This window comes from Sus scrofa, chromosome 13 (assembly GCF_000003025.6).
Source record: "Sus scrofa isolate TJ Tabasco breed Duroc chromosome 13, Sscrofa11.1, whole genome shotgun sequence".
Taxonomy (NCBI): domain Eukaryota; kingdom Metazoa; phylum Chordata; class Mammalia; order Artiodactyla; family Suidae; genus Sus; species Sus scrofa.
In genome coordinates this window covers 208,211,108-208,235,525 of record NC_010455.5, presented here as the reverse complement: position 1 = coordinate 208,235,525, position 24,418 = coordinate 208,211,108, and the positions used below count along the sequence as shown (strand labels likewise).

Here is a 24,418-nt window from a genome sequence, read left to right as displayed (position 1 = left end):
ACGCAGTGTGGGGGTCCTGGGCGGCTTAGCGCTTTGAAAAGCCGCACCGGCAGCAGAGACCCGGGGCCGAGCCCTCCCGCCTACCTTTCCGTGCATCAGCAGGCGGATGGTCAGCGTCACGTTCAGGCCACCTTCTGAGACCTTGGACTCCATCTTCCTTCCGAAATGCAGTTGGGGCTGGTGGCTCAACGTGCTGAAGGTGCCGTGAGGAAGGACAGACGGGGCCCAGATGGTGTCGCCTGGAAAGGGCGGGCGCATGTCAGCTGTCTGGGCGGCACGACCCCAGCCTGGCAGGTGAGCCGCTGACCCCAGCATCACAGCTGGTGGGGGCAGGGCGTGGGGAACAAAGCTTCCCGGGCACCCCATCAGCGGTGGCCAGGATTGCGGTGGTGGGACCTGCAGGGGCCTGGGGTCCCAGCAGTGGGGGATGGGCCTCAGGGAAAGCCCACCAGGGAGCAAGCTGGCCCCACTGCTGACTCGTGTGGCCCCGGGCGGGTCATTAAGCCTCCTGACTCAGCTTCACCTCTGGGACGAGGCAAGTGGGACCAGCTCTCTCAGCAGCTGGAGGGGAAGGGGTGAGCCTTGGGGACACCTGTGTGCCATATGTCTGCTCTGCTGTCACCGAGGCTCTGCCCCTTTCCCACCGCATCGGTGCCAGAAGCCTCCCCTTCACACTTAAAAAGCCGGGGAATTGGAGACTGGAGCCAAGACGCCCAGGGAGCCCTCATTTCACAAGTGGATTCGGTCTCTAAGTCAGCGGTCAAACAGCTGCGTGTCTCCCTCTGTAAGTTTTTGGAAGAAAACACTTTTCTAACTTACTGGATAATTTCTGCAGACTCTCAGTGCTGAGCCCTCCCAGGCTCTGTGTCAAGACCTGCAGGTGAGGAATGGCAACCAGAGGGGGGGCAAGGAGACAGCGTGGTGCCACACTGGTGACTTGGCCTGACTGTGCGGAGGTCAGAGCTCAGAGGATCCCCGCCCCCCCAAGGCCTGCATGGGGTGCACGTTCAAGGGACAGGCTACCATGCTTCCAGTCTCAGAACAGACGGGGAGACGGGCCCTGTGCTGGCCCCTGCTAAGGGCCGTGTGGTCAGAGAGATGGGCCCTGTCCCCACGTGCCAGCCTCTGCTGGGGGCAGAGGAGACGCTTCACTGCGGGTAATGGGTCAGAAGGGGGAGGGGTGCTGTGGCCTTTCTGGGGGTGCCCGTCTGTGAGCCACCAGCCTGGCTGGGGGGCAGGGGGGTGCAGAGCCACAGAGGGAGGGCTGTGGCCAAGCAAAGGGCCGTTTGGTGGACAGACAGCAGGGGAGGCCTGGCTGGGGGACGAGTCCTGATGACTGGCCCGGGGCTGGGCCCAGGAGGAGTCGCCCACACCTGCCCAGGGGGCCACCCGAGGGGTGGGCAGGGCTGCTGGGGCGATGGAGGACAAGGCCTTGGGATCCCCGAGTGAGCGGGGGCCAGGGTGGCTCCGTGGGTCTCTCCACACAGTCCCTCCCACCCCCGGTGACCCAGGACGCCCACGTCCTGCAGGCACAGAAGCCCTGGCGCCCGGCCCACGAAGGTAAGGGAGAGTTTAAGAAAAGCATCCTCGCACACTGCCGCTGTCCGTACGGCCTGGCTGTCACATGGGCGGCAGAAACCTCACGTCTGACGTGCCGAGTCCGCGTCTGCAGAGCAGAACAGACGTTCTGTCTCCGCAGGGCTCCGCTGGACGGTGCAGTTGGCAGGGGTGGTTGTGAGAAAGACCCAGAAAGGAGAGGAGAGTCGAGGTCAAAGACCAGCTGGAGTGGTGCCGAAGAGACCCAGCTCCTTCCACGCGGACGCCGCCAGGCCAGGCCAGGCCAGGCCGAGGTGCCAGCGCCTGGGAAGTGGCGGGCAGGGCGGCCAGGGGGGCGCTGTGCCTCCTCTTGGCTCAGCAGCCCCTCCCCCGGTGGTGGTGTCGGTGGTGAGGACAGCAGGGCCCGGGGGCCATCTGTTATGTAAACGTCCCCAGCCCGCAGTGGGGAAAGTGGGTCAGAGAGAGCCAGGGGGGCTCCAGGCTCTGGGCTGTCACTCACCATCAGTCACACAGGCCGGTGAGCAGCTGCAGAGCCCAGCGCCGTCCTCCTCCCTTGGCCAAGGGGGAGAGCCAAGGGGCCGCCTGGGCCGCGGGGGACGGGAGCGGGCCCAGGAGTCGTTAGGGTCACCTGGGACTCGGTACCCGACCGTGAAGATGCCGCCCGAGCCCGCACGCAAGTGCCGCGGCCTCCGGCAGGCGGGGTGTCCTCCAGGGCTGCCCCGCCAGGCCCCGGGACAGCGCTCATCCGAGGCCAGCCCAGTGCGCCCGGGCCTGGCTCGCAGCTCAGGACCCGCGGGGCCGGCAGGACGCGGCAGCCACACGCCTGTGCGCAGGGCGCCCCGGCCGCATCGTCAGATACCCTCCACCTCCCGCGCTTCAGAAGCCGGCAGAGCCCTCTGCGTGGCAGGACCCCTCCTACCATCCCCCCGGGCATCGGGCCCGATGCATTTTCATTGATTTGATGAGGAGAGGAGCGGACATGCCAACTCGGGGAAGCGTGTCCAGTCCCTGGTTTAAACGCCGCTCTGAGCAGACGCCGTCCACAGAAGTGCACCCACGCCCTGCACCCCACTCCCTGGGCGCCCCAACCTCTGACAGCCACCCCGTCTCCCAGGAGCCGGCCGTCATCTCCCTGTTCTCTGGGGCCCTTCCTGCCGTTCCCCGACCACCCAGCCCTCCACAGAGGCCGGCATGGGGACAGGGCCTGGTTTCTTCCTCTTTTCTAGCGTCTTAAGAAAGACGCTGATGGTGCGGATTAAAATCTTACCTCTGCTTAACAGAGGTGTTTAGTTCTGTATAGTTCTCTCTGCATGTGGCTTTAGCTCCATCCAACAAATTTTTATATTGTATTTTTCTTCCATCCATGTTAAAATACTTTAAAATTTCTCTCTTGATTTCTTTTTTGATTCCAGGGATATTGTGAAGTGTGTTATTGAGTTATCGAATATTTGGAGATTTTTTATTTTTGGTTTTTTAAATTTTATTTATTTTTTATGTTTTGCTTGTAGGGCCGCTTTTTAGTGAATTCAATTCCACCACCGTTAGAAAACACACCTCATCTTACGTGCTGAGACCTGTTTATGGACCAGACTGTGGTCTGTTGTGAGAGGCTGGACGGGACACTCCACAGACACACCCATCAGAGCAGGTGCTGGGGGGCTTTTCTGCTCATCCCGGGAAATGCCAAGCAGAGACACTGAGGCCTCTGGCCGTGACTGTGGATGTGTCTGCTCCTCCTCTAGTCCTGTTTTTGCTTCATGTATTTTAAACGCCATTATTAGTGACATGACATTTAACGTCGTGATGCTCTGTTGATGAACACTGATCACTACGAAGGATCTTTTTTTTTTTTTTTTGTCTTTTTAGGGCCACACCCACGGCATATGGAAGGTCCCAGGCTAGGAGTCTCATCAAAGCTATAGCTGCCGCTCTACACCACAGCCACAGCAACGCCAGATCCAAGCCGCATCTGTGACCCGCACCACAGCTCATGGCAACACCGGGTCCTTAACCCACTGGGCGAGGCCCGGGATCGAACCCGCAACCTCATGGTTCCTAGTTGGGTTCGACAGGCACTCCTGAAAGGTCATTCTTTATCTCCGGAAATACTCTTGGCTCTAAAATTCACTTTGCTATGAGTATAGACACCAATCTAACTGCTGCTTGGAGTTAGCGTGGCGTATCTTTTCCCGTCTTTCACTTTAAACCTGCGTCTTTACATTCAAAGTGAGTTTCCTCTAGGTAACGCCCTCTTGGACCTTGCTTCTTTCATCTCACTCGACAGGCGGCCTCTTAACTGGACTGTTACAGTGACTGTTGACACTGCTGGGTTTAAATCTAACACCCCGCTATGTGCCTCTATTTTTAGCTCTGTTCTTTGTCCCCTGTCCAGGCTTTTCCTCTGCCACCTTCTGGATTAAATGCATGCCCTTGGCGACTCCATTGGAGCTCCGCTGTTTGTGTGCTAGTGACCACGTGGCCTTGTTATCGCAGAGGCTGCTCCAGCTGACAGCACAGCCCTCTACCCTGACTCGGCCCGCAAGCTGGCCTTGCTGCCTGGCAGCCTGGTGGGCGCAGGAGAACCTGCCAGCGGGCACCCCCCTTCTCCTGGCGGCCTTGCCACTGTCCCTGCCGCGTGTTGGAGACCCCGCGGTACTGCGCTTCGTAAGTGCAAGCAGCCCGTCCTCTTTAAAGGGATCTGGACAAGGGCAAGCCTTCTCCCTGCTGCCCAGCCCGTGGGCCGGTGGCCCTCGACCCTGTGACTCCCCGTCCCACTGCCGAGCGGCAGGCCTGCTGGTGCCGCCGAAGCCTCGCAGCTTTTGGGCATCTAAGTCCTCGCTGCATCTCCTTTCGAAGGCGGCTTCACCGGGCCTGGCGCCCAGGGCAGGGCTGCCCTTCCGCCCACCGGTCTGGGCCCGGTGTGCCCTCCGAACGAGGCTCCTGTTCTCCAGCCCACGGGAAGGTCTTTGTCTTAACCTTTGGCTTGGAGCCACGTAACCCATGAGGTGCCTTGTGCTTCTGCTCTCGGGGCCTCGGGAGGTTCTTGGATCTGTGGCCCCCACCCCGTGTGGGGCCTCCGCACGCAGGTGGCAGGGCTGCACCGCCCCGTCCTGGGCGTCAGTTCAGCAGACTCTCCTCCTCGGACCCTGTGCTTCACCTCCGGACACTCGGCCTGGTCCTCCGCCACACTGGCCCTTTTCCTCCTCGACACGGGCGTGCAGCCGTGACAGCGCCGATGACCCTGCTTGTATAGCCGTCACCATTTCTGGGTCGAGGCTGAGGCAGTGAGGGCGGCCCTGACGCGAAGCGATGGTGGCAAGAGTGCTTTCTGTGCTGTCACCCGGTTGCTGGCCCAGGCCGAGGATGCAGGCGACCCAAGCCCTGACTCAGACAAACCCATGGCCCAGCCCCTCTCCGGGCCACGCTGCCCTGCTTAGTCCCACGGGCTGGCTCCTGGCTGGGGCATCTCCTCAATTCGGCCCACGTGCGAGGAATGAGTCCGTACCCGACCCCACCCCCCAGCTCCTGTGCACTCGAGGCACACATCCACTGCCACGGCTTTGCTCAGCCTCGCTGCTGGGGACACGGGGCACCCCGCCTGCCGACGCAAAGCCTGTCACTGAAGCTAAGGGAAGGTGGCTACAAGGACAAGGCCTGGGGTGTGCCCTGCAGTGCGTCCTCCCCCAGGTCTCACGGTGGCTCCGTGCTCTCCTGTAGACAGGCCTGCGGTGTAGTCCCCACAACAGCCCCCAGTGTCCACATCCGGTGTCGCTGGCCCTGGGCAGCGTCCTGAGGAAGGACACTCCCGCTGCCCTGGTGTGGGCCCTGCCCTCGATGCAGGGTCACGTGGCCCAGACGTGGCCTGGGGACCCGCTGCTCTAGAACACTAACACCTGTGAAGTACAAACTGATAGAACTGAAAGGAGAAATACGCAAATCCACAGTTACAGCGGAAGATTGCAAACTCCATCTCAACACTGAAAGAACAGTCGGGAGACTCAGCAGGAATACAGACCCCGCATCACCGATAATCAGCAGGACCCAGTCGGCATTTACAGAACATCTAGCAACAGCAGAACCCACGGAACACATACCAACACAAACTGCATCCTTGGCCATGAAACGAGCCTCAACAAATTTAAACGAATCGATACCACATGCTGTGTGCTCTGATCACAAATGACTCAAACTGGAAACCAGTAACAGAAAGAAGGGAAAATCTCCAGCACACGCGTTTTAAACGATCCTTGGGCCAGAGAGGTGAGCCTGAGGCTTACAAGAGATACGGTGACCTGAATGAAAATAAACGTACAACACACGAAAGACTGTAAGACACAATCAAAGCAGTGCCCAGAGGGAAATTACAGAGTAAAATGTATACTTTAGAAAAGAGAAAAGGTCTCTAAATTCTCATTTTAACAATCTAGAAAAAGAACAAAATAAATTCAAGCAAACAGAAGACAATAAGACAGGAATAATTAAAATTGGAAACAGAAAAACTAGAGAAAAATCAATGAAATAGGAGTTGATTCTTTGAAACGATCCATAAAATCGACAGACTTCTAGGACAACTGACACAGATAAACTAAGACAAAACAGCATTGCAAGGAATGAAACGAGTGCCGAGTGCCATTGCCAAGAACCTTGCATCTGTCAAAGGATCGTGGAGAAATACCGAAAACAACTCTACACCAATCAGCTGCCTTAGATAAAGTGAGCCACTCCCTGAAACAGACAAAGCACCGCAACTGACCCAGCGTGGAACAGATCATCTCAACAGCCCTACATGACCATGAAGGACACTGGGTCCACAATGTTAAAACTCCCCCAAAAGAAACCTCCAGATGCAGATGGTTTCACTGGAGAATTTTACCAACAGTTTTGAGAAGGCTCGTCATCAGCTCCCCACACTCCCCTTCAGGAAACGGAGGGAAGAGAAGCAGTTCCCGATACATTTGATGAAGCTAACATTAGCCTGGTGCGAACATCAGTGCGAAAGACAGAACAAACGAAGAAAACTGCCCTCGAGGATGCTGGCGCAAAAATCCTCTCCAAACATTAGCAAACGGAGTTCATCAATGTGTGGTAAGAATTCTGAGGACGCTATGCCCTTCCTCCGGCGACGCAAGGCTGGGCGAGTATTGCAACACCGACTTGCATAGCCAACCACATGAACAGACTAAGGAAGGAGTGTCACATGGTGACGTCAGTGCAGAAGGCACCCGGCAAAGTCCAACACCCATTCATGATAAAAAAAGAAAAAAGGTGCTCAGAAAAGAGCAGGAGTGGAGGGGCTTGCTCAGCTAAGGACCGCCTACAAGGAGACCTCGTCCGGCTGAAGGCTCCCGCTCGGACCCGGCCCGGCTGCCCTCTCACCATCCTCACCCCACGCCGTCCCGGGGTTCGGCCAGCACAGCGAGGCAGGCACGGCAACCAAAGGCCCCTGGTCCCAAGGGACAAAACCAAGCCACCCCGAACGGCACCGGGCCTGAAAAACTCAGGCGGAAATCTAACACAACACGCCTGGGACTCCCATGCTGAGAACGACACAGCGGAGACGAAGAAGTTAATTACAGGCCTAAACGAAGGGGAGCCAGACCTCGCTCCGAGTGCGAGGCTCATCGGGTCGAGTCGAGACGTCAGTTCTCTCTGAGTGGACAGACAGTCCCAACGTAATTCCTGCTTTAAAATTCCAGCAAGAATCCCACAGATACAACAAGACCACTGCGAAATGCATACAGCAAGGCAAAGGCTCGAGAGTAGCTAAAGCAGCTCTGAGAAGGGAAAACAAGGCGTCACCCAGCTGCTGTGGTCGGGCTGGGTGCCGGCGGAGGAGTTGGTGCGGCAGACGCGGAACCCAGAACCCGCCCCGACACACACACACACACACACACACACACACACACACACACACACACGCCCAAATGACCTGTGCCAAAGACGGACGTGCAGCTCGAGAGGAAAGACAGCGTTTCAACCCACGCCGCTGGAGAAACTGGACACCCACAGGCCAAAAGGGGCCTTGGACCTCAAGGCCACACCTTGCATTAAACTAAACTCAAAATGGTTCATGTGCTGGCAGGTACAACATAAAGATATAAAACTTTGGGGGGAAAAAAGGGAAAAATCCTGAGAATCAGGATAAAGGCAGAATTCTTAGACTTGGCACTAAAAGCCTGATATGTGAAAGGGAAAACGGGTAAATGAGATATTTCAAAATTAAAGACCATGGCTTTGCAAAAAAAATACTAAGACGGTGAAGAGACGAGCTACGACTGGGAGCGAATATATGCCAAGCACACACCTGACAAAGGACTGGTTTCTAAAGCACATGAAACCACGCAATCCAATTAGAAAGCGGCCGAAAGGCTTGGACGTTTCACCCAGAGCACAGGCGGGAGGCAAATAAGCAGGAACAGACGCCCGCGGTCACCGGCTGCTCGGGCCGTGCTCAGCCCCACGGGAGGCAACACCCTGTCGGAACGGCCAGCGGAGGCTGCAGAGGCGACACCACACCCGGCAGGCCGGCCACAGCGACACTGCAGGGATGTGGCCTGGTCATTTGGAAAATGGTGGGGCAGTTTCTTAACAAACTAAACAGGTAACTTCCACTCGACCTGGCGGTTGTAGCCCTGGGCCTTGACCACAGAGCGGTGAAGATGGACGAAGGCGTATCCGTAACCGCCACGTTGGGCAACGGCACCGCCATCCAGGGGCTGGTTAGACAGTTTCAGCGCATCCCCGCCGGGTGCAGCCTCACACAGAATGCACACAAGTGGAATCGACTTGGCCAAGAAACAAACAAGCTGCTGATGCCTTGGCGACCAGGATGTAGCTGCAGAGAGTTAGGGGGGCAGAGAGCCAGTCCCCAGAGCTCCATCTCGTAGGACTGCACCTGCCCAACACCTAGAAAGGACAGGGCTGGAGCTTCTGTCGTGGCTCAGCGGTAATAAACCTGACTAGAAGCCATGAGGGTGTGGGTTCGATCCCTGGCCTCATTCAGTGGGCTAAGGATCCGGTGTTGCCACGAGCTGTGGTGTCGGTCACAGACATGGTTCAGATCTGGTATGGCTGTGGCTGTGGTGCAGGCTGGCAGCTGCTGCTCTGATTTGACCCCTCGCCTGGGAACGTCCTTCTGCCGCAGGTGCTGAGCTCCTGGCTGCGCCCCATTGTCCTTGGGAGCACAGCCCCCCAGCCCGGTCCCTGCCCCACTGCCTTCCCCCAGTCTCAGAAGCCTCTGTTCCTGGGACAGACAGCCTTCTGCTGAGGGCACTCCCTGGCAGGCACCCGCACCCCCAGCTGCCAGCATCCCGTCCCCACCCTGGTCAGGCCTCCTCCATTCCACAGCGAACCCCCAGATCCCAGTGGCCGTCCAGGCCCCCGGCAAGCAGGAGCCAACTCAATACCTACAGAAGACTGGGTGAAAACGTCCTGGGCCCAGCCCAGCGCCACCCCGGCCTCACGGGACCTCCTGGACTCAGGACATAGTGATTTCTAAACTCAGGGACCCCTGGGACACCCAAGGCGGCGTTTCCCCCTCTCCCTGTCCCTTCTCCTGCTCATTCACTTGGTCATTGAGCGTGTGCTTGGGGTGAGACGGTCCCCTGGGGACACACGTGGCTGGCTGGGGACCTGCCCCGTCCAGGGATGGTCCCTGCTTCCCTCCCAGGCTCAGGCTGGTCTGCAAAGCCACCAGCCACCAGGAGAGGGCAGAGGCGACACTGACGAAGGAACCAGACAGGGCAGAGCGAGCCCCGCTCTCCAGGCCAGCAGCTGCCCCCTCTGCCTGGCTCCCTCTGCTTCCGAGTTGCCAGCTCGAAACGCCGAGTTTGGGTCTAGTTTCACTGGTTTCTGGTCTTGTGCTGTGACTCCCTCCCTTCTGCCTGCCTTGCCTTTTCTATTTGTTTCTTAAGGTAAAAGCTTCGAGAGTTGTTTGGAGCCATCTTTTCCGGTTAACTCTTCACGCCACGTTAGCCACGTGTTTCTCTGGAGGCACCGGCCTTGATTCCTAGAGAGTTAGAGCTGTGCATTTGTCACATATGCTATCTCCTGTCATTCCAAGGTGTTGCTCAAACCAGCGCATTACTCAGAGGTGCATATTCTGATCTTCAGGTGTTTGGAAAATGTCGTTACCTTTGGTACGAGGTCTAGTTGAATTTCACTCTGGTCAGAAGGCATACTTTTTGTGATTTCAAACTATCTTAAATTCGTTAGGCAGAGCAGGTCCACCCTGGGAGCACCGGGGGGGCCTAGGAGACGTGTCCCTCCCGGGGCTGGGTGTGGCGTCCCGCCAGGCCCCTTGCCCCGTCCGGCACACTGGCTCTCCAATGACAGCCAGGGATGCGTCCTCCCCTCGGCTCTGAGCTCTGCCGCTGTGCCATGCGTGAACCCTGGGGCTGCTGCGTTTGTCCTTCGCCCTGTCCTGAAGCCTGCTTCACTGACGTCAGGGAGCCTGGCCAGCTTGCCGGGGCCGGTGTTCACAGGACGCGTCTCCTCCGCCCTCTAACTCGCAGGCTGGCTCCTGCTGGCTGCACTGACTGATCTCGCCTTTTTCCCACCTTGATCACCTCCGACTTTGAACTGTTTACACAATTGGCTTCTTATACTTCAGATCTAATGACTGTCAGATCGAATGTCTGTGCATGTACATCGCACGCGTGCGTTGCACAATTCTGAAATGATTTCAGATCCGCGAGTAGCTGCGAAGAAAGGACAGAGCATCTGGGTCCCTCACCAGCTTCCACTGGATGTACCTGCCTGCGGCGCGAGACCTGTAAGCGACGCTCGCAAACGCTATCACCTGGACAGGGCCGGGGTCACAGGCGCTGTTCTGGTGGTCGGGCCCACGCGTGGGTTTCCCTGGTCGCCCCCCGAGCAGGACCGGGAAGGGTTCTGTGGGCCGTCCCTGTCGAGTCCCTCCCCCCCGCCCCCCCGGAGGCAGGCCCGATCTGCCCCACGTCACCACAATCGCATCATTTCAAGAACTTAAATAAACTCGATCGAAAGACTGTCCTCAGCAGGCGCATGCTCTCCAGGTCTGAGCCCAGGCCACTGCACCCAAGACAAGTCCGCTCGTCCTGGTGGCCGGTGGCCTCCTACTGCACGGCTGCACCCCAGCCGTGTGTCCCGTTACCCCGGGAAGGACACCGGGCTGACGCAGGCTTTGGTGGATGCAAACAAAGCAGCTATAGCAACAGCAGGGGCACCTTCCGTGTGGACACGAGGCTGCATCTTTTGGTGATAAACACCCAGGACCCTGCCTACCGAGTCATGTGCTAAGTGCATGTCCAACCTCATAAGAAACTGGCACCCATTTGCCAGAGCAGCGCGCTGTTGTCTGGCCCCCGGCCCCCCGTGAGACAGCCCCAGGGCTCTCGCTCGCGCCAGCACCAGCTCGGCTGGGGGGCGGGGGTCCCTCTGTCATTTTTTCGGAAGGCGGCGACGTCTCCTGGTGGCCAGGGCTGCTTTCCCCTACAGCTCTCGAGGCGCCTTTCCCTGTGTGCACAAGTGCAGGCTCAAGTCCTTCCTGCGTCTCTAGCTGGTTGCTGGAGGAGCCTGCCCCGGTGTTGCGGATGCAGCCCTTGCTGCACCGGGATTGACAGGGATTTCCTCTGAGCCTCCGGGTTGCCTTTTGGTGTCTCACGGCACCTTTCCTGGAGCAAATGTTTCTCACTGTGATGAGACACACTTTCTCGATTTCATCTTTTACGACTTTCGTTTAAAATGTCTACCTTTTATGAATGGGCTTCTTTCTCATATTTTCTCCTAAACAGTTTGAGAGTTTACATTTAGATATTTGATCCATTTTGAGTTAATCTTGTAAAAGGTGTGAGGTTTAATCAAGGTCCTTTTGGTTTCTTTTGTTTGATACATTAGCCAATGGTTTCGACACCGGTTTTGAAGAGACTGCCCTGCCTGCATTAAATTGCTCCGCTGCCTTTGTAAAAAGGCAGCTGTTTGTACGGGGTGTGTGGGGGGCACTCTGGACTGTGTCCTGTGTGATTTCTCCTCGGCCCGTCTACCCACCCACACCAAATGCCTGCATTAATGTAGCACTGTGGCGACTTCAAATCACCCAACTTTGTCCTTTTACACAATTCTTTTGGATTAAATAGTGCCTTTGTGTTTTCACATAAATTTAAAGAGCATCCTGTTTGCTGAGATGGGAGCTGCGTGAAACCTGGGGGAAACACTGGGGAAGCCCTGGCACCTGCTGGTGCTGAGGCCCCACCTGTGACCATGGAGGTCTCTCGTCAGCACTTTCTCGTTTTCAGCATACGCCTCCTGGGCATATTCGGTTAGATAGGTAGCAAGTATATAACCTTTTGGAGGTCTCGCAAATGGTGTCTTTGAATTCTGACTTCTGACTGTTCATTGATGACGGGACATAGAATAGCACTGACTTTTGCATTCTTTTTTTTTTTCCTTCAAAGTTTTCTTTTTCTTTTTTGTCTTTTTAGGGCTGCACCCGCGGCATATGGAGGGTCCAGGCTAGGGGTCGAATCGGAGCTGTAGCCACCAGCCTACACCACAGCTCACAGCTGGATCTGAGCCACATCTGGACCTACACCACAGCTCACGGCAATGCTGGATCCTTAACCCACGGAGTGAGGCCAGGGATGGAACCCACAACCTCATGGTTCTAGTCGGATTCGTTTCCACTGCACCAGGACAGCAACTCCGACTTTGCATTCTTAGTAGGTGACCATGCATATTGGTTCCAGGAGGGTTTTGGTGGCCTTAATGGGATTTTCAAGTAGAGAATCATGTTAATTACAAACAGAGGTGAGTTTATTTCTTCCTTTTCAATCTTTATGCCTTTCCTTTTTTCTTGTCATATCAACCTGTCCAGAACCTGTGCCTTCTGTTCAACAGGGGCGGTGAGAGCAGGCGTCCTTGTCTTGTTAACAATTTTAGGCAGAAGGCGTCCGTGCCCGCGAACTGTGATGAGCGCTGCAGGGGTAGCTTTGCTCCAGGACCAAAACCTCACTCGATCTTTGACCTTGATTCAATAGACAAAATCTACCTATAACCAGTAGTACTACTTAGTGACATTCTGATAAAACAAATTCTTCAAGCATTCTTTTTTAAAGGATTATTCAGATCAGGAGACTCCTGGTAAGTAAACCCAGGCACAGCGCGGTGCGCAGCTGTAGCGGCGGCCGTGCCAGCCCGCAGCGAGCGGTCCGCAGACCCTCACTTCTGCAGACCCACTCTGGCCTAACGCAGGAGGGGCAGGTCGGCTGCTTTAGCTCTGAGTCCTGTGACCTTTGCGACCACCCGCTGGCTCCGGAGCTCACGCTTCTGACCACCACACAGGCCTGCGATGACCTTCGTCGCGGACTTGAGGAGACCCACGTGTGAAAGTGACACGTCAAGTCCAAGCTGCAGGCGTGCTCGGGGCGGTGGGGGGGGGGTAGATTTGGACATTAAGGCAGAAGCAGTTGCACAGCGGCCATGCTCCCTGCACGTGCAATGGGAGAGTTCTTGCCCGAGACGGGAGCCAACGGCCATCTGAGGCCACACGGGGCTGAGCTGTGCTTTGTCCAGGGCTGCCCCCAGGGCCGCAGCTGTGCAGGGAGATGCGGGTGGAAGGGGCTGTGGAGGGGCGCCCACAGGCTTGATGCTTAACAGCTCGCTGCCCCGTCGGGCTGCTGGCAGCCAGGGCAGCAGAAGCCCACGGAGCTCCTGGCTGCTCTCCGCTCCTGGAGCCGCGGGATGTAGACCGCGCCCCTGGCGGAAGGGCAGGGTGACTTCAGCAGTGAGAGGCGCTGGAGGTCACGTTCACAAGAGAAGACGTTGGGGCTCACACAGCCGACCTCAGGGAGCACTGCGCACAGCCGGCTGGCTTTGTCGCCCAAGTGTGAGACACGCAAGCAAGACGGGCTGGCGCCCCCGGCCGCTCGCCTCTCTCCCGGCTCGCAGCCCGGGCAGCACGGTCTCATCTTTCCGGGAAGGTGTGGGCCTCGCCCAGGGACGCCGACGTTGCTGCCCCACATCCAGGGGAGTGCCCAGGGCCCCGGTGTCACCTGCGATTTTTCCAAACACCTCTTGGCTGGGGAGGTGGCAGGCTACCTGGGCCCCAACCGGTCCTGCCACCCCCCCCCAATCCCGAGGGAGACCTGGGTGTGGACCTGGCCCTCCCGAGGCCGTGGGTCATGAAGCCCACCTCTCGTGCATCCACCACGGGACCCGGCAGGCTCCCGATGTCTGCACACACTTTGTCCCCCATGTTCTGGCCGCAGAGGGAGGCTGACCGCAGCAGGGACAGTCGACCTCACAGGCAGTTCCTAGCAGGGCTGCGCTGGGGACGCGGGGCGAAGGAGCAGCCATCACCCTGGAGGGCTCGGTTTGGTGGCGAAATGGGACTGCAGGTGAAGAGCGGGCCATCCAGAGGCGGAGCCCACCTCCGACGGCGACCTGGCCGCAGATGTACGCTCCAGACGGCTGAGGGCCTCCTCGGAGGAAGCGAGGAGTCTCCCGTGGCCTCGGGGCCTCGGGTCCCGGCGCCGGGAAGGTGGAAAGGCGCTTCCTCTGTGCTGGGGCGTGGATGCCTCCCTCCGCCCCCGCCCTGGAACGGGGCGTCTGAGACAGCGGAAGCCGAAGCCGGGGTGGCGCGTGCAGTCAGGAGACGTCGGAGACGATGCCAGAAGCACAGGCCCCCTGCCCCGGGCCTGCTGGCTCCTTGCCCTGCAGGACCCCCCGTGGGTGAGTGTCCTGATGTGTGAACTGGCCCAGGGCAGCCCGATGGAGGCCGGGGGAGGGCAATGGGCTAACTGGTCCCGCCATCTGCTCTCAGAGACCCGACCCACTGCACCCCGGGCCTCAGGAGGAGCCGGGCACACAGCGCAGCACCGGGTGGGGTGGGGGCACAGCCGCGCCGTCAGGACACGGCCTGGCCCTCGAGGGGAACGGCCTGCCCGTGAGCTTGCCTTGCGTGTGTTCTGGGAGCCAGCAGTCCCAGCTTCTGATCAGCTACAGATTCTGAAGCAAGAGTTCACCAACAGAACTGGCATTGCTGGAAGATTGATAACGCAAGTACCTCCCGAGGATCGCTCCCGGAACAGACGGTGATTCGGGATAGGGCGCTCTGTCAACATGATCAGTAAGTTAAAAGAGAAACCCAGCAATCACACCGGCGACAGACAGTACCTAAGCTGGTAGCTTACCGTGTGCCAGGCGCAGGCCTCCCCTCGCCCTGCCCACGGACGGATGCTGGCGGGGCTGGGGGCAGGCGGACGGGGACCGAGCGGTGGCCTCGAGCTGGAAGCGAGGGGCCGGGAAGTGCTGGGGCGCCCTTGCCTGCACGACCCTGACAACGCGGGGACGGGAGAGGGCCTCTCAGGAGGACCGAGGGCCCTTTGAAGGGAGTTCCCCTGTGATTCAGAGGGTTGAGGATCTGGTGTTGTCACTGCAGCAGCTCAGGTGGCTGCTACAGAGTGGGTTTGATCCCTGGCCTGGGGAACTTTCACACCCTGTGCCCCCCCCCAAAAAAAGGTCACGTACACAAAAAGCAAAGCATGATTTCAAGTCTGTACCCTACGGCCCATTTCAACTGAAGAAATGGTGGGGGGGCACAGAGCTCTTAATTTCAGCTTTTATTATGACGAAGGAACATAGACGGTGGTTCACACCAAGAAAAACGGGGAAATGGGGATGATTTCAGATAAACACAACAAAAGAAAGCCTGCTGCCCGTCAGCATGAAAGCGAGAGGCCAAGGCTAGTGGAGGTTTTTAGGGAGAAAGAAAAGCCGACGGGTCATGCAGAAGGCTGGGCCCGGCGTTGACCCCGGAGCTCACTGGGGACCTGAGAGCTGCTCCCTCGGGCTGCTGTTACGAGGCAAGCTCGGAAACACACGCCTCCCCCGTGAGGGGGAAGGGGCCCCAAAGGAGCCCTCAACCCCCGAGGGGCGCCCGCCACCTGCTCCCCAGGTCAGCCCAGGACCTGCCCGAAAAGGAATACCAGGAGCATCCGAGGGGGCAGCCTGTCCCTGAGCCTGCCTCCCATGAACTTCCATGAGGAGGTCCCTTGGGGCAGCGGCCGCCCCGTCCTAGGCCCTGGGTTGGGGTCAGGGGCCCTGCTCCTTCGGCAGCGCCGCCCTGGAGGGCAGTGGGAGGCAGTCTCCTGTGCTCACAGCCGGAGCCAGTGGGCGGGTGGGGCGCAAGCCTCGGGGGGAGAGGAGCCCCCAGACCCTGCGGAGAGGAGGGTCCGCTCGCGGAGAGGCGCTGGGTACAGGAGCTGCCCTGGCTTGGTGGTATCCTCGCGGGGTGCCCCGGTGGGGGAGCCCCAGGTGCCAAGGGGGCTCCCCTTATTGACAGGGCAGCTCCTCATTCATAAAAAGTTCCAGGGTCGCCTTGGCCGCCAGAGAAGAGTGGCACCACGGGCAGAATGGCCATCCGCGAGGTCCCCACCCCAGCTGGTGCTCCCGATGGGATTTAATCCCCTGGACGTCAATCCGCTGACAGCCTGTTAATCCTGCAAGCCCTGCACAGCCTGTGCGGTTCACTCCCCGGAACAGCTTGGTTTGTGCGAGCACAGTTCCCACCCCCCAAGCACAAAGGGATCTGCCACTAAGCAGGGTCACTGCGCAGGCCACCCCCCAGAGCCACCCGGGCGGGGCGCGCGTCCCAGCCTCATGGGGCTACGTCCACACGAGCTTCCCCAGACCAGGACTGAAACTGAATGTTAGAGAGGAGCTGACCCCCACCCCTGGGGACAGACCCGGGAAGAAGCTGCCACGTCCCCCCGCCCCTCGCCCACTCCTCCGCACCGGGGCAGGGGTCAGCTGGCTGCACGTCTGGAATCTGGGCAGGCGGCTGTCTTGGAAGCATCACCGTGGACACAGCCGGGGACGACCCTACCTCCCCCTCCCCATCCAGCCCCATCTGACACCAGGGGGCTGGAGCCAGGGTGTCCCGGCTGACACCAGCCATACAGTCACCCACGGGCCCCAGGCACCACCCCAGCGGCTCTGTGGGATGTCACACCTCAGAAAGTCAAAGAAACTCACTTCTCAGCCACCCAGACCAGTGGCTGTTAAAAGATTTGGTTGTAACAGTCGTGGAATCGTTTTTAAAACCAGTAAAAGTAACAGCATCAAAAAGGCGAAACAAAGGCAGCAGAACCACCTGCTGAGGAGTGGGTACCCCTTGCAGCCATGCCAGGGACCCCAGGGGCTCGGAGAGGCCGGCCTGGAGCAGTACACACGCCCTCTGTCACCAGCCGGGGAGGGTCGCTGTCGCCGGGCCCTGTCCTGAGCGTTTCCAATGGACACTCACGGTCTTCTGCATAAATACCACAGCCCTGCTCCCTGACTCTGAACGCAGTGCGATTTAGAGGCTGTAAACACCCAATCTCAAACCGCCGCTGGATTGTCTCACCCGCCCTTGGCGGCAGATGTGGCTGCCAACTCACACAAGGAACAAGGGCGTCAGGGCTCCCCCTCCCGGTGCGCACTCCAGGGCCCCCCCGCTCCCCCTTGCTGAGGTCGTCTGACGCCCCCGCGGGACTCTGGGGCGTGAACGAGGTCACGCGAGGGGCACCCTTCTGCCGCCCGCCAGTTTGGGGTGCGGACTGTGCTCAAGGATGGACACGGGGCCTGCCGGGGGCGTCCTCGCAGCCCCACTCCCTCCCACTGGCCCCCAGGCCGCCGCCCAGCGTGTGCGGCCGGCCCAGCGTGTGCGGCCGCCGGGCCATCTCCCAGCGGCTGCTGCGCCCGGCCACGCGCCTGCGGGGGCTAGTCCCCAGAAAAGACCCGACTCCTTCAGCCCATCACCGCGCCACAGAGACACCGAGTCTGATGCGAGTTCGACTTCGAACTTGGCTTCGGCTTTTTCAACTAGACACCCAGCTCCGTTTACTGAAAAGCCTTTCTGCTCCCAGGGACTTGACGCCGCCTTCATCAAAGCAGGCAAATCAGAGCCCCGTCCCTCTGGATCTGCCTCCAACCCCCGATTCTGTCCGAGGGGCTCGTTACTCTCGCCAGCAACGTGTTTTGTACGGGCTTCTCTCCTCTCCTTTCTTGCCTTCTTCTGGGTTGTTTTCAACCCCCCCTCCGCCCCCGCTGGGCTGTGAGCCCAGCCTCAGCCCCTCCTCCCGCCGGCACCCCAAGATGCCTGGACGCGACAGTGACCCTGGATCCCTGGCACTCTCATCCACCTGCTCCTGGCCGCCCAGAAGGCCCAAGGTCACCCTACCCGCCCCCCCCGCCCGGCGGCCACGTTTCCCCAGCCGTGTCGCCCTGGTTTCCGAGGGGCGCTGTGGGCCGTGCTGTCAGCAGTAGGGTCTCCGTGCAGCAAGGGCACAGATGGAACAGGACCCGTGTCACCTCGGGGCAACAGAGGCCCAGCTGCCAAGTCACCCGTGCATAACAGGAAACACACAGCGAGGTTCCCGCGGCCACGGCTTCACGTCTGACCTGCCGCATCCTTAGCTGTGCAGCAAGGGCAGTGGCTCGGCCGGGACCCTCCCAGCAGCCACCCGGCCATGGCCATGAGCCCTGCCCGACCGCTGTCTGCCTCTCTGTGCCTGGGTAGCGATGCCCGTGGCTCTCACACTCATGTGGGCACAGCATCGCCTGGAAAGTTCTGTGGACCACACAGCGAGGCCCACCCAGCCCAGAGTTTCCAACTCCGGCGGTCAGTCGGGGGCAGACGCGAACCTGCCTCTCTGGAAAGTGATGGTGGCTGTGGTCCAGGACCCTCTCGGAGAACCACTGACCAGCATTGAGCTCTGAAACACGGCGGCCACACTCGGGGAGAGGGGCCGGGTGCCTTTCCTGCCTCGGACTGCTGGCTGGTCCTCAGACCCTGACCTCTGATGCCCCCACCTCAGCCACAGCGAAGACGCCGGCGCTGGGGACCTCAATTTTTCCCGAGGCTGCCTCCAGGTGCTTCGTGGCCCTGGTGGGGGGCTTCTGTGCCTCCTCATGCAGAGTGGGGTCCCTCACGGAGACGCAGAGCACAGAGGGGGCAGCCAGGGGCACGTGCTGAAGGCCGGCCAGGCCCAGATTCTTCTGTGGCCCCTTCAGTTCCCAGACAGGGCCAGGCTGAAAGGGACAGCACCTGTCAGAGACCAGCCCGGGCCAACGTGGAGGACAAGGGCATGCTGCCGGCCGCGAGGAGCAGGCGAGGGCTCAGCGGACAGAGCCCAGCCCTCTGCTTAGCGCAGCCTTTTCTGAGATTGTGGCATTTCTGGAAAAACAATCTCCTGTTCTCTGGTAAACACCCCCCAATCCTCTCCGGGTGCAGGTTTTACTCACAGGTCTCACTTCCCCCAGAGCCAATGACGGGCGTAACTTACAGTCCCACTGGCGTGGACGCGTGGGGACTCGCGACCCCCCAACGCCCGAGCTGATGCTCCCGGCCCTGGGGACCCATGTCGGGTGGGACGGAGAGGCAGGCAGTGCTGGACACTGCGCTCAGTGCGGGCACAGAGGAAGCACCGAGAAGTATGAGCACCCAAAGCACGGCCTTTGCCATCTTCATGAAAACCCCAGGACAAGTCTCCCTTTCTTCAGGGTTGCAAAATGGATGCGAGCCCTTTAGAAAGAGCGCGGGAGACGCGTTCAAAGGCTCAGCTGCAAGGAACGGGTTTCACCCTGTTCCTGATGTTTCTGCAAGGAGGGAAAACCTCATTCCGGCCCCCCGGGGACGGCTGTCATTTCCCCGTCCCCAAGGCGGAGGGATCGGGCACCTCAGGGGTTCACACGCATGTCCATGCGCTTGGCCGTGGACCCATGTGTCCCGGAAAGCTGGCCGGGATACGGATTTTACGTATTTTATTTCTGAAAGGCAAAACCCTTTTCTCCCAGTAGAACACACTCAAATACCACCCGCCTTTGGTTTCTGGCAAACTACTCCGGGAAACATTCTCCCCAGAAAACCCAAACGGGAGAATGTAAATCTGCGTGAGTGCGGCCTCGGCGGCCAGCCCGCCGCACAGACCCTCCCTGCAAGCACCCGGTGGTCTACTCGTTACCTGCAAAACACGCTCCTCGGAAGCCCTCCGCTCATGGGACACCGCGACGCCCTTCGAGGACAGGCAGAGCGAAGGGTTGTTCTGTGTGAGCTACGAAACTCACGCTCGTTTCGCAATCGCTTTCTGCGGCTGCTCCATCCCGGGGACCCCACTCGCCGCCTCCCAGAGCCAACAGGACGCGTGTCACACACACCACGACTCACACACACTGACCTTGTTCTGAGTGTGCCCTTGCGACCCTCCCACGCGACGGGCGCCCACGGCTCACCTGCTCGGCGCAGAGGTGGGCGCCCACACACGAGGGTCCTGGGCCACCCGGCGCCCCGAGAGTGAGAGGCGCACTGTCCCCGCCCCACCCCAGGGGCTGGGAGCCTCAGCGTCGCTTCTCGGCACAAGAGCCCTGGGCCTCAGAGTGTGAGCCGCTGACCTGATCCTGGCAAACGAGGCACGTTGCCGGAGCGGAGGCCTGAACATGAGGGCGCCGTCCCAGTGTCCGGAACCCTGCCGAGGACCCCACGCTCCGGCGGCCCGGGGCAGGCCCACGGCGCTTCCCCCCACGGCCCCCCGCAGGCTGCAGCCCCGGCTTGGGGCCGGGGCGCCGTCGGGGCTCCACGTGGCCTCGGGCGGCCGCAGCGCTTACCTCGGAACAAAGGCACTCTGAGTGGCGGGCAGGGCCGGCCGTGCTGGCGGACAGATGGTCGCTCTCCCCTTTGGAGGAGACGAAAGTGCTAAGGGAGGGAAATTGGAGGGGGGTTTGCTCTAAACCCAGGGAGCCACAGATCCCATTGGCCTCAGGTTGGAAACCTCGTGACATGGGACCAGGCACATGTGACCTACTTTTCGCCCAGCTCCCCGCGTTCCGTTGGAGGGCGCGCCTGGCGATGCGCTGTCACTTCAATGACTCCTTCCCCTGACCCGGGCCACCGCACGCCTGCGGGTCGTCGCCGCAGCAGCAGCCAAGCCCTCGGAAGGGAGGGGGCAGACCCTCAGGCCCCCACTAAGCGCGGGCGACTCTGCAGCCCCGAGCCGCGCTGCCTGTCAGCCCGCTGCGCGACAGGCCGGGTCCTCACCGGGACGAGGCGGCTGAAAGGCCACCCACTGCGCGTCCCCTCCTTCCCCAGTGTCCTCCCGCTGTGGCCCGGGGTCTCTGGGGCAGCCCCAAGGCCACCGGCAGGGACCGTGGGCCGAGAGCACTCCTGACGCTGGACGGAGGGACTGCCTGCGTGGGGAGAGCGCTGGGCCCCATTGGAACGGGGACGGCCACCAAGCAGAGGACAGCGAGCGCCCTTTCACTGTCACTCCCTCCACCTCTCGCCATCTCCTCCGAGATGAGATGCAGACAAAGCAGCGTCACCACCCGTGACGTGGGTGTTTGGAGGTCACCCGTCCAGACCTTCCCCAGGAGGCATGTGTCATGTACTTTTTCACAAAAATCGGATCAAGCCACCCAGGTTTGTCCTGTTTTTCTCACTTAACATCATGGACGAAATATTTTTTATGTTACCATCTTTAAATCTACACAAAAGTGATCAAATGCCACATGGCACCCACTTTAACGCCTAAGCTTTTATGCATTTAATTTTAAGCATTTTCACGGGTGAGAACAGAGTCAGCCTTGATGACTGGATGATCTGGGCTTTGAAATGTCCTATTAAACAATATTTTAACAATAACCTTTTGGGTGGCCTCTCTCCCTCCATCTCCGATTGCCCTGGAATACTTATTTATAGATATCTCTGGGGTCCAAGGACACACGTGCTTCTGGCAGGGGCCCAACCCGCTGGGCCCGAGGTCTGCCCGTGACGAGGGGCCCTTCCCTGTACTCCTGCCCACCCTGGGCAGACTGTCATTGGTGCCCCGAGCCCTGGGGACACTAGCCTTGGTGGACAGGTGGGGAGGAGGAGGCCACGAGCCCTGCGGTGTGTCCTGCGCCGTCAGCTCGTCCAGTCCCACAGCAGCTCCGTCAGGGACAGAAAAGGCAGCCTCGTCACTCATGGACACAGAGCGCTGGCCACTGAAGGGGCGCTGGAGGACTGGGCACTGCCCCTCAGGTCTGGAGGGGGCAGGGATGGAGCAAGGTGACAAGCGGTGACAGTGAGGCTGGCTGCTGGGGTGGCATTGCAAGTGGACGAGCTGGCAAGGGGCTGCCGGCCTGCTTCTGTGCAGTGGGAAGCAGCGGGAAGCAGCAGGGGCGAGCAGGAGCCGAGTCCTTGGAGAAGCGACAAGGAGAGGGCCAGTGAGCCGAGGGGAGAAGAGAAGGGGCTGAAGCCGTGGGGGCCACAGAGGTGGCCAGAGGCAGAGCCTGAGTGTCCGGGGAACCAGGGACCCGGGGCTGACAAGGAGGACAAGGCCGGGCAGGGCAGATGGCCACTGTGGCGGGGGGACACACACAATGGGCACTGCACCTCGGCTGGGGGCAGGGGGCTCGTGCTGGGGCTCGGCGGCTCTGGGTTCAGTGGAATCACTGGGCTAAGCGGTCAGCCACCACCCGACAGCTATGGGTTTCCGTCTCACTGGACCCCACCCGTCACCTCTGCAGCCACGTCCCGGGCCTGCTGCCGGTCAGACGCTCAGACCTTCGCGCACAGGGCAGCTGGCTGGCACGGCCGGGGGCGGGGGCAGAAGGGCTCCTGCCTCTGCCAGGCCTGAGGGCACTCAGGGCCGTCCTCCTTCCGGAACGGAAGCGCCCCGGTCAGGCAGCTCTGGGTTACATAACCAGCCTCGATCTCCACCACAGCCTGGGACGCGCCAGCCGCGTGGAAGGGGCCGTCCCACCCAGCTCCTGTCTAGGCCCGGAGCTGACCGCAAGCGACCTGCCACCCACTCCTGCAAGCAGATGCTTGGAGGTTGACATGATTTTTGACCCTCCTCTGTACAAAGCAAAGAGCAGAACACCATAGCACGCGGGCGCGCGGAACTGGGTCAGGCACCGCAGGACTGAAATGCTGAGCTGCAACTCAAAGGCAAAACCAACCAGAGAGACGGTGCCTGGGCAGGGCGGGGTAGCCGGCGGGGAGAAGGAGGAGGAAGGCTCTCAGGAAGGCGGCGCGGGGCCTGGCGCCCCTTTTCAAGTTTTGCGACCTTTTAACCACGCATGTGTATCTTTGACAGCCGCCCGCCGACAGGCTGGCTGGGCGCCTGCTAATGGAGCCGTCGCGGTTCGTATCAGTGAGTCGTGTAACCCCAGAGCAGGTTCTCAGGGCCGCTTCGTGGCCCCAGGTGGATAAGCAGCCGAGCGTGTGCTCCTCTGGCTTCAGCCGCGCCCTCCTAACAGGCCATACACAGCAGAGTGGGCTGGACCTGGCCTGGAGGGGACCGAGGCGTGAGAGCGGGGTGGAAACCGTGGCCAGTCAGTCCTGCGGGCTCCGAACCCAGGAGGCCCCAGGGACACGCAGACCTCAGGGTGCTGGGAGGCCAGGTGGCACCAGAGCACACACCCCGCCCCCAGCCCACAGGCACACATGCCCCCTGCCCACGGGCACACGCCCCCCCAGCACCCACACCACCCAGCAGGGGCCAGGCCAGCCTGAGGTGTCACCCAGGGGGCCCTGCATGGGGCTGGCGCTCACCTCCCAGAGCCAAGCAGACGGCAGACCCACTCTTCACACCCTCCCCGAGCTTCTTTACAAAACGGCAGGGCAAGGCCCTTGAGGGCTAACACCGGGGAGCACTTCGGGGAAGTTCCAAGGCCTCCTGTGACCCCCCCAAATCCCAGGGAAAAGCCACGGAGGAGCACCCCTCCTCGGCTCAGACCCGCTTCTTCGGGCTCACGCAGGCGCGCGGGACTTTTCGAGGGTCAAGCAGGACTGTGCTCGTGCCCCTCCCTCCCCTGGCAGCTGCCTTGTCCACGGCTTGTCCTCCCTGCCTGGCACTGCTCCCAGCGGATGCCTCATCCTGGACTCGAGAGGGTGAAAAGCAGAGTCGCACCCCTTCCAGCGCATCCTGTCGTTCAAGGGCGCGTGCGCCTTCGTTCCCGGTAAAGAGCCGACGGTGGAAGCCTGGGTCACTCACCTTCCCCCATACGCAGGCTCGACGTCAGAGCAGAGCCGCGGGCCGCATGTGTTCACCCTCTCGGAGACTCAGGGCAGCACAGCCGCCGCTGCCGGTTTACAGGCGCGCCTTTTGTCGTGGAGCCCACCTACCTAGAACACAAAACACAGCGCCGTGAGGGCCTCGCGCCTCCCAGGGACTGCGCTCGACAGAGCTGCCTTCCCGCATTCGGCCGCGCAGCAAGCGTTTCCTATGGTTCAGGTGTGAGACGCACGCAGGACATGATGAGAGGCAGTGAAGGCTCAGCCTGGACTCGCCCCACAGGGATTGAACTCGAGCCACAGTGTGACAATGCCAATCCGTAGCCGCTAGGCCACCAGGGAGCCCGGGACACACTTACAAATGATCAGGGCCCTTCCATGTCAAAGATGGGAAGTCTGGGGAAACTATACACACTTTAGAGAATATAAGTGTAACAGCCAACTTTCCACCTACAGTATTTAGAATATTTATTTATATGTACACATACAGCTGTTCTAAAGTTATGAAATTACACATTAATTTTTTTTTTTTTTGTCTCTTTTGCCATTTCTTGGGCCACTCCCACGGCATATGGAGGTTCCCAGGCTAGGGGTCGAATCGGAGCTGTAGCCCCGGCCTACGCCAGAGCCACAGCAACGCGGGATCCGAGCTGCGTCTGCAGCCTACACCACAGCTCGCGGCAACGCCGGATCCTTCACCCACTGAGCGAGGCCAGGGACCGAACCCGCAACCTCATGGCTCCTAGTCGGGTTCGTCAGCCACTGCGCCGCGACGGGCACTCGGAATTACACATTAGTTTAAGTACACTGCTGGTTTCCACTTTCGAGGCCCGGGCGATCGCTTCCGTC

The 24,418-nt window shown here is 60.1% G+C and overlaps 1 protein-coding gene across 9 annotated transcripts in view; it reads right to left on the bottom strand.

Annotated features, from left to right (window-relative positions):
- Positions 1-24,418, bottom strand: part of PCBP3 (poly(rC) binding protein 3) — a 198,420-nt gene that overhangs the window by 23,843 nt on the left and 150,159 nt on the right. For 7 of the 9 annotated variants that reach the window (XM_021071086.1, XM_021071090.1, XM_021071085.1 and 4 more), the window contains exons 3-4: positions 23,550-23,680; positions 85-239 (exon numbers count right to left, since the gene is read on the bottom strand). In XM_021071086.1, coding sequence (XP_020926745.1) covers positions 85-239; positions 23,550-23,559 — 165 coding nt within the window. In that variant the 5' untranslated portion in view covers positions 23,560-23,680. The remainder of the gene's footprint in view (positions 1-84; positions 240-23,549; positions 23,681-24,418) is intronic. The other 2 variants (XM_021071088.1, XM_021071087.1) reach the window with 1 other exon arrangement.